General features: G+C 45.4%; 1 protein-coding gene across 1 annotated transcript in view; it reads left to right on the forward strand.

The window, feature by feature from the left end:
• ALKAL2 (ALK and LTK ligand 2) overlaps positions 1–18,879 on the forward strand; it is a 235,298-nt gene that overhangs the window by 166,686 nt on the left and 49,733 nt on the right. The window contains exon 5 of the mRNA XM_085610792.1: positions 9,861–9,935. Coding sequence (XP_085466918.1) covers positions 9,861–9,925 — 65 coding nt within the window. The 3' untranslated portion in view covers positions 9,926–9,935. The remainder of the gene's footprint in view (positions 1–9,860; positions 9,936–18,879) is intronic.

Below are 18,879 nucleotides of genomic sequence, written 5' to 3' on the forward strand. Positions count from 1 at the left end.
GACATCTTGGCGGCTGAATGATGAAATCCTAACTAGTGATAAGCACCGGTCCACAATCCAGGAGGCGATATCCTCCTACCTTCAGATCAATAAACAGGGGGACACGTCCGATCTCATTAGGTGGGAGGCTCTGAAAAGTACTATAAGGGGGGTGTGTATCAAAATTAGGTCAGAGATGAATAAATCTTATAATGAGAAGTTGGAGGCTTTGGAGATGGACATTAGGAATCTAGAGATTAGACATTTAAAAGATAGGGATGAGGTGTCTCTTGCTGCTTTAGCGAATAAAAAATATTAATATAATAAAATAGTTAGTGAGAGAGCGGGAGTCTGGCTTGATAAGGGTAAGCGGTTTAAGCGTTGTGAGTCTAATAAGGCTGGAAAGTCCCTAGCCTCATACTTGAAGTTCAAGGTTCAGAAGAACTCTATTAGTGTCATTAAAGATGCATTGGGACACTCACATTCAGACCCTGACAAAATAACGGAGGTGTTTAGAGTTTTCTACGAGGACCTCTATGCAAAAAATGAGGCGGTAGAGGAATCTAGAATTAAGGAATACTTAGATGAGTGCGAACTCCCACAGCTTTCGGATGAGGACCGGGTCAGTCTTAATGGCCCAATTAGCTCTTCAGAAATAGAGATTGCAATTAAACGCTTAAAAGTAGGGAAAGCCCCGGGCCCTGACGGATTCACTGCAAAATTTTACAAAACCTTCCCCTCCCTTTTGGTCGAACCCCTCCTACAGCTATTTCAAGGTATTAATAAATCGGGTGAGGTTAGAGGTACTTTGGCAGAGGCCATAATTGCTGTAGTTCCTAAAGATGGGAAAGACCCCTCGCTACCGAAAAACTATAGGCCGATTTCATTGATTAATATTGATTGCAAACTCTTGGCCATGATACTCTCCGCCCGCCTCCAGGGGGTTCTCCCACAGCTGATCCACCCATCCCAAGCAGGCTTCCTTAAAAACCGGTTGTCCAGTGACAATACAAGGATTTTGGCGCACGTATTAGAAAAAGCGAAACTTTTAGACACACCGACTGCAGCAATAACACTAGATGCTGAAAAAGCATTCGATAAGGTTGATTGGTCCTTCCTCCGCGCTGTTCTCTGTAAATTCAACTTAGGGGAGTCATTCACTAGACTGGGAATGTCCCTTTACTGCTGCCCTTCGGCACGTGTTAGGGCTGGTGGATCCTTTTCCTCCCCCTTTTGTTTACAGCAAGGCACGCGACAGGGTTGCCCCCTGTCACCCTCACTGTTCTTGTTGGCAATTGAACCGTTCTTATATCATATAAGGCATGATCCCAATATAGCGGGTATACCGTTTGGAGATTGCACTGTAAAATTAACGGCTTATGCGGACGATGTGCTTATTGTGTCGGAAAGAGCAGATGAGGCAATTCCGGCGCTCATGACTGACATCGAGGAATTTTCCAGAGTCTCTGGATATAAACTCAATAAAGATAAAACGGAGGTCAAACTTTTGAACAGTGTTGGGGGCAAGGGGATTATCGGAGATTCTGGGCTTACATGGCAGCCTCGGTGTTTTAAATACCTTGGGCTGGATTTTGATAAGGATTTGATCTCTACACTGAGAGTAAATGAAGATTTGACCCTGAAAAAGATTTCTACATTACTGGAAGGTTGGTCTCCAAAGTTTCTCTCCTGGTGGGGTAGAGCAGAGACGCTTAAAATGATGTCGACCCCGTTGGTCAACTATCTGGCCAGTATGCTCCCTATGACGTTCTCTAATGCTTTTGTTACTAAGGTGGATCAGCTGTTTGGGAATTTCCTGTGGCAGGGCAAGAAAGCCAGAGTCTCACTGAAGAAATTACAATTAGCAAAAGACAAAGGTGGTCTGGGTCTCCCCTCCTTCAGGTGCTATCAGACAGCGTTTCTGTGCAAACAAGGTGCTCAGTGGCTGTTAAAATCCCCTGCGTATACACCACTATGGATTAATATTGAGGAGGCACTAGTGGACCATGCGCCTTTGGAGGCCCTTCTCACGATGGACCTGTCACACCTACCTCACTCTAAATATATCATGCTGAATACTAGAAGGGCCTTACTTAGACTCGACCAAACACATAAAACAAAGTTGACATTTGCCAGGTCATCGTTTATGTCCTTGTGGAGAAATGCCCGTCTTAAACATAAGGGTAGTAGTATATTCTGGGAGTCTTGGTCCAAGAAGGGCATTAATTTGGTGAAGGACTTATATGATGATAAGGCTCCGCTGCCATTCTCGACCTTACAGCACCGGTATGATCTTACCCCGATGGATTTTTATGATTTCCTAAAACTTAAATCGATGCTGACAGCGAGTAACTTCTCTCCTTATGTCCCATGGCTATTACTTCATATCCCACGACTGGTACATGCTGGCCACTTTGTGTCGAAGGTGTATAAAATGTTGTTGCCTTTACCCATGAAAAAACACAAAAGGGTGGAGGTCGTATGGGAGGCTGAGCCAAATCTAACAGGCATACCTTTTGACTGGGAAGTGATTCATAAGTTAGCCCTTACACATAAAGTCTCACCCATCCTATTTCAGACGAAATATATGCTCCTCAACAGGGCCTTTTGGACGCCTGACAGGCTTTTTAGATGTAAATTAAGAGACTCTCCTATGTGCTGGAACTGTCAATCAGGTACTGGTGATCTTGCACACATGCTATTTTCCTGTCCTTCGTTAGGGGATTACTGGGGGAAGATATTTGATTGCATTTCTCACGTTTTTAAGATAAAACCTGTACAGGAATTTGTTTACGTTATTCTGGGGGCACTGGATCCGCAAATAACAATAGACCAAGATCGCCAGCTGTTGGATTTAATGTTAACAATGGCATGTAAAGTGATTCTTTGCAAATGGAAAAATGCGACTGAAGTGAGTTTTAAAATCTGGCAGGAGTGGTTATCTTTCCTGAGGGGGTCTAGTAATCCGGCTCTGCAGGCTTCTGCCTGGAGCCCTTCTAACAAAAAGCTTTGGAAATCATTGGATGCATCCTCCTTTCATTATGAGCCACCTTGAGAGGTATACTGTGGTTGGTCCCTCTGATTGGGGTTGTTGTGAGCTGAGGCGTGGTTGACCTTTCGAGTCCAGGGGCGCTGCGCCCACACATTGAGCAATGTAACTAGGGATGTACCTGTATATTGATGATGCGAGCTGGAATGGGTTTTCTTTATTTCATTTGTCTTGTTATTCATTTTCTATTTTTGTATCTGTATGTGATGGACGTGACTATTTTGATCCTTGTGTACGGAAGAGTTATTGTATTGTCTTTGTTACTTTAATAAAAATGATTTGAAATTAAAAAAAAAGAATTACCATTAGAATCGATGGTTAATTGTGTTACATAGGAAAGAAACCCTCGATGGGGACTCAGCTGTGCACATGGTGTCTAGACCTGAGGTTCTAGATATTTTTTAGTTGGCTTTCTAAAAATGGCATTTTCAAAATTGTGTTGAAAAATCTGACTTTGCCATTAAAAATTGTTTATCATCACAATTTCATAGGTACTAAACACAATATCTCCATCTGCCCCGTATTAGGAGATACAGCTTATTAACTGTAATAGGGAATCTCCAATGTTATCCTATGGGAGGGGTAGGCCTCACAGTAGTGAAAAATGAATTTGGGGGTTTAAAACTTAAAAGTACATGTCTAGTCTGTAAATTACAAAGCACCCTCCACTATGGGCTATTCAGTGCCTACCTTAGGGGTGATCTATACGTAATATAAAAGGGGTTTTAAGCATTGTCAAAGGGGGTTTAAATGCCAAGTCGACATGTCAGTGTGACACTGCATTCAGGCTGCATAGGCAGCCTTGGGACATGTTTTTAAGGGCTACTTAAGTTGGATGCAAAATAAGTGCTGCAGACCCAATGGTAGCATTTAATTTAAAGGCCCTGGGTATATGGCATACCACTCTACAAGGGACTTATAACTAAAATAAATGTGCCAATCAGGTATATGCCAGTCAAAACATGTTTAGGAGAGTGAGCACAAACACTTTAGCACTGGTTAGTTGTGGTAAAGATCACAGAGTCTCAAGGAGAACAAAAACGAAATCCAACAAAAATTGGAGGTAAGTAGGCAAAATGTTTGGGGGAAGAGCACCCTAAGGCTGTCAGGTCTAACACGCCTTCTAAGAATTTGTCATTTCCCGTACCTTTTCATTATTTTAACTCACTGCCTGTCTGAGGACTCAATACGCAAACCCTTCTTTTCATAAGACCTCATTTCAAACAATTGGATGGATGGAGACACATTTGCACCTCATTAAGATTTGATTGTAGTTGATAAAAAGGTTAATGGTGGACATCTGACACCCTGTTTCTGCTGCTCTGTTCATTATACAAATGTCAAAGACAAGCAGAATGAAGATTTTCAGCATAGAATATGAAATATATCATGGGGTGTTTGGTGCTCTGTTATTGAGAGACAGTATTGCATTGCCCTGTTCTTTGTAATCATACTGTTATCTATAGAGTCCTAGGTGACAACAAAGTGTTTTGTTCTGTGAAGAAGCAGCTGGGGTGGAAAAGAAACGTTATAACCGGCATGATGTCTTGGGTCATTTGCATGGGCAGTGCACAATGTGAAGGAATTGTATTTATGGGACTATGGGCTTAACTATGATGCACGCACCCAGGACTCGCTCCACTCTCCGTGACCCCCATTGACTGCTCCGAGTGCCGCATGTATTGAATTAATTTCTCGGCACCGGAACCCCGCCTCCATTCACTGAGCAGGCTGGACTACACTCTTCACTTCAGTAACTGACCTCTTCCGATACCTGATTGAAAACTTTTCGGCACTGACACCCCGCCTCCATTCATTGAGAAGGCTTGGACCTAGTATGTAACTTCAGCGGTTGATTCACATCGAGACGTTCACTGCCGCGACGAGCACCGTTTTAACTGACGACTACCCCGTCACTTAACCTCTCATATGCTCAAGTTCATATGCTCACATTTTGTCCTGAAGATGAACTCAAATAACTGAGTTCGAAACGGCGTCGACCCTATGCAACTTGAACCTTTTTTGTACTGATTTTACTAAGAAAAAATGGTTCTCTATTGTTGCCAATGCGATGTTCCTTTTTAAAGAGTCCACCCTCACCTGCATGTCACGCTTTCTTGTCACTAAATATGTGAGCACTTGAATTCAATCTATGTTCAATAAATAAGTGTCATACATTGACCTCTCCTGTCCCCTGTTTCTCTATATTAAGTATTACTCTCCCATATGAGTCTTTGAACCTATACCAAATCATTCGCCCTCCAAAGGGTTTTTCATTTCATCGGACCTTCTCAGGCCATCCCAAACCATTGTTCTCTTCCACATTAACTATGATGTCGGGCGGATCGCCATCGACAGGCCGTCGGTGGCTATTCGTCCAACATCTGAGGCAGCGGTTTGACTGCCGGATTAGGATACCGACAGTCAGAGCACATCGTCAGGGAGCGACTGTCGGAGCCTAATCCCTACAATGGAGGTGATGCCTGTGGAGTCACCGCCATAGGAACTAGGATGTCAGTTTCCGACAACTTTGTCATGGCAGTGCGACCCCCATGAAAAGGCTGTCGGAAAGTGACTTTGTGGTCCCCCAGAAGGGCGCCTGTCACCCGTGGATCTCCATTATGTGGCCCAGGGTGCACATGTGGTGCCCCCAAACATCCATGCACCCTGTGCCAAACATCCTGGCACAGGGTGCATGGATGTTTAAAACAATTAATTTTCTACTGTGGCTTGTGCTGCAGTCTTTTAACGGGCAACAGCACAAGCCGCAATAGAAAATGGCATGTTTACAGCCGACTGCACGGCGGTCATATCGTTAATGTGCTGTCAGGATCACCGGCTCGAGCCCAAAATGATAGCGGTCGGACAACGCCATCGTAATGAGGCCCTAAGTGTTTATTTGAAAGACAGCACAAGCTCATCTTAGCATTGTTTTTTACGAGATATGTGAACTTTTGATTATTTGGAAGTATTGTGTGACTGTGTTCCTGCTGGGCACGTGTGAGAATTGCACAAGACACTTTACTTTTGTGTTCTGTGCAAAAGGCACAGTTCAAGTGCATTTTCAATCGTGGCGGAAAGAACGAGTACAGCTTAAAATCTTTCTATCAAGTGCAATCACAGGTATGCATTGCCAATTGTCAAGCCTTGCTTCAGCATCATAAGTTCCAAGTTTCATTTTGACATACAGGAAGTAGGAATTAAAGTTGAACTTGGTGATCCTAGGGCTGCATTATGAACATGTCATACATTAGTGTGGAGGCTGAGAATAGGTCTCTGCACCTGTTTTTATGAAACTGTGCTGACTTTGGCAAATACTAGGAAATTGAGAGCAGTGATTGCCTTCACGTTTCTGAGTTGTACTGTCTACAGCTCATACACTAACTTGTATGTTTCCGAGTTCATATATATGCTAGAAGCAGCATATTTTTAGCCCAACTTGTGCGTCATCCTCTGTTGGACCTCTGCATGGACCTTCTGTGTGAGAAGATGTAGTTATAGGAATGCTTTTGAGATTATCATGAAGTATGCCTAGGAAAAGGAATGTTGGGTGCAGTGTTCTATGGGAGGACATTGATATTGGATACTTCCGCATACATATTGATCTTTGTTGCCACAATCTCATTGAAAAAGGATGACATCAAAGAGGTGCTGCTTGTCTTGGCCTGAGACACTACTCAGACTTCAGCTCCAAATCTGATGGCCACTACACAGCAACATGCAGTGATCCAAGGACACGAGTTGAGCCGGCTAGCCAAAATGGCAGTAAAGTCGGTCCTGGGATCCCACAGATTCTAGTTTTTTTTTATATAAGCTAAGCTCTTGTTACGGTACCTAATTATTTTATCACTTCAACTTCTGCCTTTGTCTTTCCTGGGGGGTTTTAACATAAGGGAAGATCTTTTTACCATACCTAACTATAATATCAATTTTACCTTGGTTTTTCAGTTAATTTCAGGTTTTTTGAAATTATATTCAGCCAATTCCCCTGCTGCTCACTGCTTTACTCCATGGGCCACTGGGGTTTGGCCACAGGCTGTCTGGCTATGCCCTATACCCTACACCATGGCTGTCAGCCAACCCCCACTGTGCAATGCCTCTGGGCAGGCCCTGAGCCCAACCCTGATGCTGGCACCCACGCAGGGGAGTTAGGTAGCAGTACCTGGCTTCCAGCTAAGCTCTGCCCCAACCTCCCCACTGGAATCCTGCCTTTGACCATGCACAGTGGTGGCTTGACCACAAGGCATGGCCTCTCGCCAGGCCTTGCACCCAACCCTGCCGCAGTCACCCAAACTGTGCTGAGCGCAGCCTTTGAACTGTTTACCTACCACTAAAGTTAGAGGTATTATGTGTACTCCATGTTAAACATGGCAAAGGATGAGCACTCAAGATGTGTGTTGCAGAGCCCTATTTCAAAGAAGCTAGCTAGTAGAGTCTGAATGTAGGTTTGCAGCACTGCTCGGACTATGTTGAGGAGTTGCGCATTATTAAATAATGTACACTCTAGAGTGACCCACTTACAGAGTTAGTTAGTTTATTATTTAACTAAACTATAACTGGCGAATTATAATGTTACATTAGTTCTTGCCTCATTCTGTCACCTAACTATAATGTTACTTTAACCTTTGTGTTTTTAGGGAATTTGTTTTTGTTTTTTTGCATAAGTAACGGTCTTATTATATACCTATTTTTAATGGAATTTCACTTTTTTCAGTAAATGTATGTATATATGGATATATATCTCACTCCAAAGATCAACACGCCACATTCCAAGAAATCAATAGTAGGTCATTATTTATTGATTTAATATGCAATAAATAATTACCAACTATTGATTTCCTGGAGCGTGCCGAGTTTATCTTTTGGAGTGATAATTGGTAGGCATTGCTCGAGTCTCCATGCCAGAACCAGCTAACAGAGCATGCCATTTATTTGACCACATTGCTGCAGCAGTCATACTAACTGACCTGCAAAGTAAAGGACTGAAACTTTACCTGTGGTATAAACACGCTCCATGTAACCCCTGCAATGTAATGACTCGCAAAATAAACACGTGAAGAAATTGTAACTTTTTGGGGGGCTTTTATTCAGCAGGGGTTGTTCCTATATTATATGTTTCTATTTCAGACCTGGCGGCACTGAACAGAGACATAACCCACACACTACACTGCACAACATTTACAAAAGCAAAACCCATAGTACACTGCTCTTTGAAAGCAACAGATCCACCTAGAACAACAGTAGAAATAAATGGAAAAATACATATTTTATACAAATAAAATGGGGTGGTAAAATGGCTCCCATATCATTTCACAGTGGAAGACAAGTAACAGAGAGAAATCAAGGGCACGTCTATGGCTTGGTGGTAGCTCTTGAACAGTAGCGTAGCTAGGGGGTGGGGGGCGGTCTGCCCCAGGCAGCTCTCTTTTTGGGGGCGGAGGAAGTGAACAAGTTGTGTCTGTCGACTACCACCATCCCCCAACCCCCGAGAACTAGTCGTCCGTCAGTGTTCACCCCCACCCCACCCCTGGAACAAGTCGGCAGCCACCCCCACCCCCGCTCTTACCTGCACCAGGCACCAAGTTAGGTGCCGCCCCGGGTGGCAGTAGGTCTAGCTACACCACTGCTCTTGAGCTGTGCATAGAAATCTAGATTTTTCAAAATAGAGTGAATTTCAGGGAAATTGGGCTCTAGGGTTTCGTTTTCTGTTTCCTTCTCTGATGCTCCCTGTGTTCTCTGGGCTGAATAGTACCAGTTGCCTAGGGGTGAGCTTCCCTGTAAAGGCTGCCACCTCTGCACCTATATTGTTTCCATGGCGGTCTACAGCTGGCACTTGGGGTTGTGCACCAAGATGGCCACAGCTATATAACGCGATGTGCCAGTAGAATGCCTTGCCCTCCTGCTACTTACATCCACCGGTCAGTGGCAAAAGAAAACACTCAATACCCCGACCTGCCTGCAAACAATGGACCCCACACAAATATGTACAGGGCCAAAGCAAAGAGTGTTTTTGGTTTTTGCTCTTTCAGAGACTACTCATCTGGCTGATACTAGACACTGTGTGCATTCTTTGAAGCATGAGCAACCACCAAACTTAGAACAGCCACGCTGCACATATAACGAGTACTTCAACATCGTCTTCACGGGCACTTATCTCCACAGCACCATAGAGAAAACACTTGTGCGGAATCAATGAAATTGCCAAGTGCCGGTGTTATTTGCAAACTCTAGATGGCTTGTATGTAGCACAGCAGCAAATCAACCAGTTGCTGGTGAATGTGAGTTGATCAATACCTGACCTAGTTTACAGCAAGCGATGGTCGAGTGCGGCTGAGCTGTTGCCATTCTTTCTGCATCCATTCATTAAATTCCAGCCACACCTAACGATGGTTGTCATTACAGTGTTTAAAGTGAGCTTTAAATGTGTATTAATTAACTTTAACTATTCAGACGAACAGCTGAAATGTAGATACTATGCAAAATTGCAAATGCTTTGCTTTTGTTATAAACACAAATTATGATCTAGGAGTTCACCCAAGAGAAAATTAAATGCTTTTTAAGAGTCCAAATCGCACGTGCTAGAAGCCACCTTTTTAGGTATTATTATTTAAATAAATTATGCTTGTCTGACCATGTCTCTATAAAAATAAAGCTGTAGTGTGATTGTGTACATGTATTACAATAAGAAGCAAATTAAAAGTGTTTATGGGTGAATCAACAGAAAAGAATGAAAAGTCAATTAAAGGTGTTTCGTGGCTGAAATAACAAAACTATATGTTGTTGTGACCATCACCATAGTCGCTGTTTAAATAACTGTTTCTTTTTATAACAGACTATAAAAGATGTGCGAGGCTTCTCACGCGGTTGGCAGTAAGCCCTATGTGCATGGACGGATGACGCAACTCTGGTAAGTGAGTGCTCACTCTTAATTTAGGGCGACCCTTTTGGTAGACATTGGATCAATCTACAAATGAGACTGACTGACGCGTAGCAGAAACTTAGAGCAGAAACAGGGAAACAGCCTCTGTCACGGAGCCAAGTATTACAACTTAGCTGATTTGACTCAGCGTAAAAATGTGTGGACACAGTGTACATGTATAAACACGTTTGCCTGATCAGTGTTTCTATTTGGATAACACCTGAATAGAAATGGGTTTTTTAAACGGTTTAATCTTTATGGCACTTTAAATACAAGCGCACACACTGCTCCATGGTGTTTGGCTACCTCACTCCCTCGCTACGTGGAAGTTATATGATAGCCTTAGAAGAGGGCAAAATCGGATCTGTGTTATGTAGTGGCCAGAAGAGGCATATCTGCTCCGACTCGAGCAGGCCATGGCCCAGACATACAAATATTTGGTGCAAGACAACCTACTGCGCTGCGTAAATTTGGAGGCAGCAATGTGCCTTTTTTGCTTACATATATCACATTCCCGTTCTCTCTGTATGCAGGCACTCTCGTGGCTGCCAAGTGCCAACACAGGCACCCTTGCGCCATGGTGCAAGGAGGACTGCGTTGCAGGCAGTACTGTTTTTGTGCAAAAACAATCCAAAGAAGAAGTTTCCTCTTTCTATGTGTACTGCAGAATGCAGTATACATAGAAAGAGGAAATAAAGAGGAAAAAGAAATATATTTCACCTTGTTATGTCTCTGTTGGAATTTGGCCCATTTTCATGTTTTCTCGTAGTAAATATGGGAATGCGCCAAACACCATGGAACACCTTTCCAAACCAGAGTAATGCAAAGCAGTGACCTGCGTTATTCCAAATTTACTATGCAACGCACAGCCTGCTTATGAACAATTTGGACAAAATCACAATCCACATACTCAGTTTCCTCGATATTATTGACAAAGAAGCGGTGACTGGAACCAATGGATCACAAATATAATTCTTTGTCTCATCTGTTCTTCCCTACTAGGCTAACAAAACCCACTGGCCTCCCCATATTCAAACTGCTGAAGCCTACTTACTCATCTCCCACCTCTCCCAACATTTGGAATTAGGTCTGCATTTATAGTCTAAGGCTGAGACTTGCAAAGGTTTTGCAGACCTGATGCAGACTTCATGCAAAATCCTTTTGGGGATTTGTAAACCAGTGCAAATTGGCATTTGCGTTGGTTTGTAAGAAAAAGTAACGCAAACCAGTGTGGAGTGCTGCTTTTTTTTACTCTGTTTTAAGGGTGGTACCAGGGCAACCACCCATGGCTTTTGGCGCGAACCCCTATCCACTAACAATAGTAGATGGGGTTTTGTGCCAAAACGTAACCCCACTTAAAAGCACTCATTAAAGTGCCATATCTCTGTAGATGTGGTGCTTTCCTGCTCTCTCTCTCTCTGTCACACTACCCAGCGCACCAACTTTGGGTGCTGCGCTGCGTTGTGCGACAGATTTGTAAATCAGGGCCTAAATGTGCCGTCTTCAAGTTAGCTAATAACTACTTAGCCCCACTAGTCACACTGTTTTCCCCTTGTCTCATAAATATTTCCGAGAGAGAGCATTCCAGCCTCTCATCTTTGTTTCGTCTGAGATCTGCATCTAGAAGTCTTTGTTAAAACATTTCTTAAGAAGGCTTTAAATGAGTCCCATTCCACCGCACGTGAGGCTGAACTGACATTTATCCTAAAAATGCATTTCGCTTTGCTTCAAAACTTAGGCAGCATGTCGAAATTGATCAACAATTTGAAATCCAGGGTCCATTGTTGAGTATTGTTCCTAAAAGAAGTACCTGCTACCATCTGAATGTCAGAGTATTAGGAAATATAGGTGGGGATATAGATTGCCTCTACTACACTCTGTATCAATATTCTATCTGCCAGAAATAGGTCATAAATGGAAAAAATGTCTATATGTTTTTGAAAGAAATGTGTAAACTCCTTTATTATCTGTCTGCTCTTTCCATATGTCAAATAGCCGTCACTCTCAAACAGACCCCACATACCAGGACGATGTTAATGTCTGGGAGGGATGCACATCTACACAACATGTTGAACAGTGTATTGGAATCCCCATCTATTATAAAAGATGGGGCATAGATTGGCAAATTGGATGGTGGGAGAGGTTGAGTCATCAACAGTGGGACCGCATAAAGATGCTGTTGTTCAGATAGAGGACGGGAACCTTCTCTTAGTAGTAATCCGCCTGCCAGAATCCTCTGTCTGATGTTCTGGAACACTCATCCCCGCCTGGGTCTTACACCCAAATGGCTACTCCTAGGATATATATCTTCTTTTGGAACAGATCATCTGTTGAAACCTACTAAATGTGCCATACACTCAGGCATAGCAAGATAGGTTTCTGGCAGTAGAATTACTTGACAGTAAGCAGAGTCAAGGTGCTGGAAAAAACTGACGCTCTACGATCTCTCTCTCAACAGGTTAGACTTCCATGAGAGGATATACATCTTATTCAGTGCCAAACCCCTCCTCCCACTATGTATTACCCCACACCTACGTGAGGAAAAGAGAAAACACAATCATGGTGTCCCATAAAAGGAGAACTTAGTTTTTTTTTGTTATTCTAGGTTCTCCCCCACCCTGTGCAATGTCCCACCCAAGGAACACTCCAAAATCCTTAATTAACACTCTTATTCATGTTTTGTGGTTATAAAACAAATGACACAAATCTGTGTTTCATTTAACCAGTATGCGAACCATTGGTGTTCCGAATAAAGCAGAAAGTAACAAGCATTTGCAATGCAATCTGTCTCGCCTTTGGGACCTTATAAGTAGTTATCATGCAGCACATTATCCTGGGTGCTGCAACCAGCAGCTCAAATTAAGCAGCGAGAGAAGGGAGCAACGAGGGAGGGACCAGGAGCTGGAGGGAAAGGGGAGGGACGAGAGGTCTGGAGGGAGAGGAGAGCAGCAGAGGAGGGACGAGAGGCCTGGAGGAAGACGGGAGCAACGAGGGAGGGACGAAAGGCCTGGAGGGAGAAGGAAACAATGAGGGAGGGAGGGATGAGAGGCCTGAAGGGAGAAGGGAGCAACGAGGGAGGGATGAGAGGCCTGGAGGGAGAAGGGAACAACGAGGGAGGAACGAGAGGCCTGGAGGGAGAAGGGAGCAACGAGGGAGGGATGAGAGGCCTGGAGGGAGAGGGGAGCAATGAGGGAGGGACAAGAGGCCTGCAGGGAGAGGGGAGCAACGAGGGAGGGACGAAAGGCCTGGAGGGAGAAGGGAGCAACGAGGGAGGGATGAGAGGCCTGGAGGGAGAGGGGAGCAATGAGGGAGGGACAAGAGGCCTGCAGGGAGAGGGGCGCAACGAGGGAGGGACGAAAGGCCTGGAGGGAGAAGGAAACAACGAGGGAGGGATGAGAGGCCTGGAGGGAGAGGGGAGCAATGAGGGAGGGATGAGAGGCCTGCAGGGAGAGGGGAGCAATGAGGGAGAGACGAAAGGCATGGAGGGAGAAGGAAACAACGAGGGAGGGATGAGAGGCCTGAAGGGAGAAGGGAGCAACGAGGGAGGGATGAGAGGCCTGGAGAGAGAAGGGAACAACGAGGGAGGAACGAGAGGCCTGGAGGGAGAAGGGAGTAACGAGGGAGGGATGAGAGGCCTGGAGGGAGAGGGGAGCAATGAGGGAGGGACGGGAGGCCTGGAGGGAGAGGGGAACAACGAGGGAGGGACGAAAGGCCTGGAGGGAGAAGGAAACTACGAGGGAGGGATGAGAGGCCTGAAGGGAGAAGGGAGCAGCGAGGGAGGGATGAGAGGCCTGGAGGGAGAGGAGAGCAGCAGAGGAGGGACGAGAGGCCTGGAGGAAGACGGGAGCAACGAGGGAGGGACGAAAGGCCTGGAGGAAGAAGGAAACAACGAGGGAGGGAGGGATGAGAGGCCTGAAGGGAGAAGGGAGCAACGAGGGAGGGATGAGAGGCCTGGAGGGAGAAGGGAACAACGAGGGAGGAACGAGAGGCCTGGAGGGAGAAGGGAGCAACGAGGGAGGGATGAGAGGCCTGGAGGGAGAGGGGAGCAATGAGGGAGGGACAAGAGGCCTGCAGGGAGAGGGGAGCAACGAGGGACGGACGAAAGGCCTGGAGGGAGAAGGGAGCAACGAGGGAGGGATGAGAGGCCTGGAGGGAGAGGGGAGCAATGAGGGAGGGACAAGAGGCCTGCAGGGAGAGGGGAGCAACAAGGGAGGGACGAAAGGCCTGGAGGGAGAAGGAAACAACGAGGGAGGGATGAGAGGCCTGGAGGGAGAGGGGAGCAATGATGGAGGGACGAGAGGCCTGCAGGGAGAGGGGAGCAATGAGGGAGGGACGAAAGGCCTGGAGGGAGAAGGAAACAACGAGGGAGGGATGAGAGGCCTGAAGGGAGAAGGGAGCAACGAGGGAGGGATGAGAGGCCTGGAGGGAGAAGGGAACAACGAGGGAGGAACGAGAGGCCTGGAGGGAGAAGGGAGCAACGAGGGAGGGATGAGAGGCCTGGAGGGAGAGGGGAGCAATGAGGGAGGGACGAGAGGCCTGGAGGGAGAGGGGAGCAACGAGGGAGGGACGAAAGGCCTGGAGGGAGAAGGAAACTACGAGGGAGGGATGAGAGGCCTGAAGGGAGAAGGGAGCAACGAGGGAGGGATGAGAGGCCTGGAGGGAGAAGGGAACAACGAGGGAGGAACGAGAGGCCTGGAGGGAGAGGGGAGCAATGAGGGAGGGACGAAAGGCCTGGAGGGAGAGGGGAGCAACGAGGGAGGGATGAGAGGCCTGGAGGGAGAGGGGAGCAACGAGGGAGGGATGAGAGGCCTGGAGGGAGAGGGGAGCAACGAGGGAGGGATGAGGGGCCTGGAGGGAGAAGGGAACAACGAGGGAGGGATGAGAGGCCTGCAGGGAGAGGGGAGCAATGAGGGAGGGACGAGAGGCCTGGAGGGAGAGGGGAGCAACGAGGGAGGGATGAGAGGCCTGGTGGGAGAGGGGAGCAACGAGGGAGGGATGAGAGGCCTGGAGGGAGAGGGGAGCAACGAGGGAGGGATGAGAGGCCTGGAGGGAGAGGGGAGCAGTAGAGAAGGGAATGGGGAAGAGGGGGCTACGGACCAAGTGCGTGTGAAAGATAAAGCACGATGTCAATGAATCTGGCATTGAGCTGAGACAGGAAAGTGCTCATTACAAGTGGCGGCGAGGGGTGCAGAAGGATTAAAAATAACTGGCTGTGATGAAGGGTGGGGCACAGGGTAATTTCTCTAAAGAAGATGTAAGGGATACAGACCAAATCATGAAGCACAGCGTTTTTACTGCATGTTTACATTCTGTGCACACGTCAATGTGGAAATCTATCACCAAATCCCGTTCCAGTTTATGTTATTGTTTAGCTGGTGCCACTTCTGCTCAGGTGCAGGGAAGGCAGCGAGAATTTACGGGGTGTGCAGTGCGACTAGCTGTCTTAATAAATCCAAGTTCTCTGTGTTACGAAGTGGTGGTGGGGAGGGGACTGCCCTGGGATATTAAGTGACAGCGAGAGGCGATGAGAAGGATTAACAAGCAAAAGTAAAACAGAAAGGAGAGAGAGAGAGACTGGTGTAACATTCAGAACTGCAGACTTCGGGCCTGTGGAACCGGGTTCGAGTCTCGGCAGTAGAAAAGCTGGGCATTTAGAAATAAAAAATATATGACAATCATCACTAACATGGTGGCATGAATGCAAAGAAACAAAAAAAAGACATATATCCAGCAGGAACTGCAGCGTTCAGATGACTAGGAGGAACCCTGAAGGCAGGGGGGTGTGGAGAGAAATGTCTCAGGGGAAGTACCGAAAACAAAACCAGGCGCGGCCTCCTACTGCAGGACAACCAAAAGAAACCATTAGTGAAATCGCCATGGGAGGAAGGAGCCTCACAAAGCAGGAACAATTGCAGTAATAGACCAATATGAAGCCAGCATTTCTGAATGCCGCAGCTAACAGCCAATGGGTGGGTTTGCCAAAGCCCCACAGAGAGATATAACAGGTCAGCTCTGATGCTCGACCTAAAAATCTAGAAGTTGACTTTTTATGGACACGCTGCGCATGCGCATATCTCACCCACTAGAATGGTCTGAAAGCACATGAAGACAGTGGGCTGGGAGAAGGAGAGAATTGGCTGAAATTGTTTCTCTGCTCAATATTCTAATTTTTATTTTTTTGTTTCACTCTGTTTAAATTAAAACATTGTGCAGCAAGTGAGCAGATTTTTATAATAGCATTACAGCTCTTCTTCTAAGGGACGCACTGGTTGTTAAATATTTTCTCTCTTGTTACCACATTCTGAAGTTATGTTAAAAAGGTTGCAACCCAACTGGCCATAGAAATTGAGAATATGCTTCCTAAAAATACATAGTAACATTACATAATAGTTAATTTATATGTGCTGCGGACTCTGCAATGACTCTATACAAGTAAATGTAGATTTTTGATTGGGTTTTTGCAAAAGATGCGTATTGTGCATGATCGTATTTAGTATAATCAGTGTATTAGATGGTTTCTCAAACATAGTGCGCCTTTAGACTTGCGTCTTTAAATCTCTAGCAGATGTGCCTGGCATTGCAACTGGCATGCTTTCAGGTTTCTTTCCCATCAGTGCCTAGATATATTGCATGCACTGCTAACTTCGCATATCACCTCTCATCTCCATGCACGCTATTTCTGGCTACTGTGTTTACTCACACTCCAGCTTTGTATTTTCCTTCCATTGTCTCCGTGTGGTATAAATAGGCTGTCATACTGAACACCTTCTCCTGAAGGAATTGTTCAGGGTTTAGCAGCGCTACTCGCAAACATGCCACCCATCCTTGAAACCACATAGAATGCGATCACTCAACAACCTTCAGTGGTTGCCGACAATCTTTCACAGTTTATGTCTGAATATTGACTGAACAACTGCCAAACTCTGGTCAGCAAACAAACACGAAATGGAGAAACCTAATTAGACCGCGGCCAGGACCAAAATAGAAAAATGTACTCTATACACTGCATGCAAAATGCATCATTTGTCAGTCATTGCTATGACTGTGTACTTCAGCACGTTTACTATTGCACTGTTGTCATTGTATAGTTGTGTGGCACTGCCGGTGCGCGGTTTCGCGGAGACCTGCAGCTTAATCAAAGAGCATGTTCGAGTGCTCGCCAAGGTCTGCCTTTTAAGTGGAACACAGGGACGGGTTTTTGGATTACAATATTGGAAAGGTCCCAGTCTGCGCCGATTTAGGTATTAACCTATGCGAATTAATACTAGATAGTGATCTCATAAACTTCGACACCCCTCCTGGCCAATGAGGGAATTGCAGGCGCATGTGGTTTTCAGCCGCTCGTCCTTTGTTGAGATATGTACGGACACAGATATTTACAGGGTGCTTTTTCGCAGTGGAGGAACGGGTTGTCATTGGTTAACCGCTGCAGCACTGTGTGCCCTGCGGCATTTCAAATAGCTATTAAATCAGAATGACACGTTAAGAAGAACAGTAAAATGCATGTAAAGGAGACCTGAGAAAAACACAGGGGCATGCTGGTGTATGAATGAAAAGACAAAGCTGAGGAGAATGGAGACTGTACGGTGTTGCAGCAGGCAGACCACTTGTCGTCACAGTACCTGTGTATGGTGGTCCTGTTCAGCAGTTCAGATATATGTAACTTTCCACTGTGCCCTATGCATCACTTATGAAAACATTTGCAAAACTTTTCATTAGGGCCATACCTTGCTTAAATCGATTAAATGATTTGTTTTCTGATTGTGTCAAATTGGAACCTAGTCGCTGTGTAATCAATACCTTTATTGTTTATCTCTCTCTAACTGCACACGTATTTTTTCAAAAGTCCACATAAATCATGTAGAATCTTTCCGTGTAATTTTCTTTTTTTTAGAGTTTTATTATATAGCGCGAACTAGACCAGAGACATCGGGTATCAGAGCGCTTTACATGAGCACCAGTATCGTTACAGATGGACACATTAATTTTGTTACACACGGGGATATTAAGTAATTTGCCCAGAATAACAGGATGTTGAGCGTTGTAGCCGAGAATCGAACCCGGATCCCAAGCTTCGAGATCGACTGCTCTAGCCTAAAGCCACATCCTCATCCTCCTCACTTGTGTATTTACTGTGTGCCTGGGATTCATAGTGCTTTAAAATCTTTAACTTCATCTGCAAGAGTGACTGCTTAGAACTTGATGTGAGCTGCATGACTGAATGCAGTGCTTAATTTGTAAAGGAATAAGTGCTAGGGCACAACGTTTTGCTCCGCAACCCTCAGGCGAGGCTATATAAGGTCAGGAAGCCCAGATAACAAGTCTGCAAATTCATGATTTCTCCTTATGCCTATTTCATCCATCACACGAAACTTCCTGCCCCTTTATTTCACTTTTAAGTTTCTTTTCCATCCCTGCTTCCTTAGTTGCCCCTGTTTTTCCATCTTTATCATCCTCCTTTCACCCTTTTGTGTTTTCCTCTCTCTTGCTCTGGGTCAAAGTCTGGTGAAGACACGCATTGGCTTAGCCAATAGGTCTCGCTTTTGGGACCTAATAAGTATTTAGTTATGCAGCACAATATCCTTGGTGCAACAACATCAACTGTTGCATGGCTAAATACTTATAAGGTCCCAAAGGCGAGACCTATTGGGTATGCTAATGCTTGTTTTCTATTTGATGGAAAGGTTTAGGTCTTCAAACAACACCAGTGAGTGATTTGCTGCACAAAGGGCCCAGGGCTGCGATGAGGCTAAGACAAGGAGGCTTTGCCCGAGAACTACCTATTGCTTGTAACATCGAAAGGGTTCAGAATATCTGCATTCATCTGTATTTTATTAATTCCACCAAACATCAGCATGAAGAATCCCAATAAACATCAGCATCATCTCACATACCTCAACCACTCCCCCACCCCACTAATGTTAACACCCAA

Source organism: Triturus cristatus, chromosome 6, assembly GCF_964204655.1.
Source record: "Triturus cristatus chromosome 6, aTriCri1.1, whole genome shotgun sequence".
In the NCBI taxonomy this organism is placed as follows: Eukaryota; Metazoa; Chordata; class Amphibia; order Caudata; family Salamandridae; genus Triturus; species Triturus cristatus.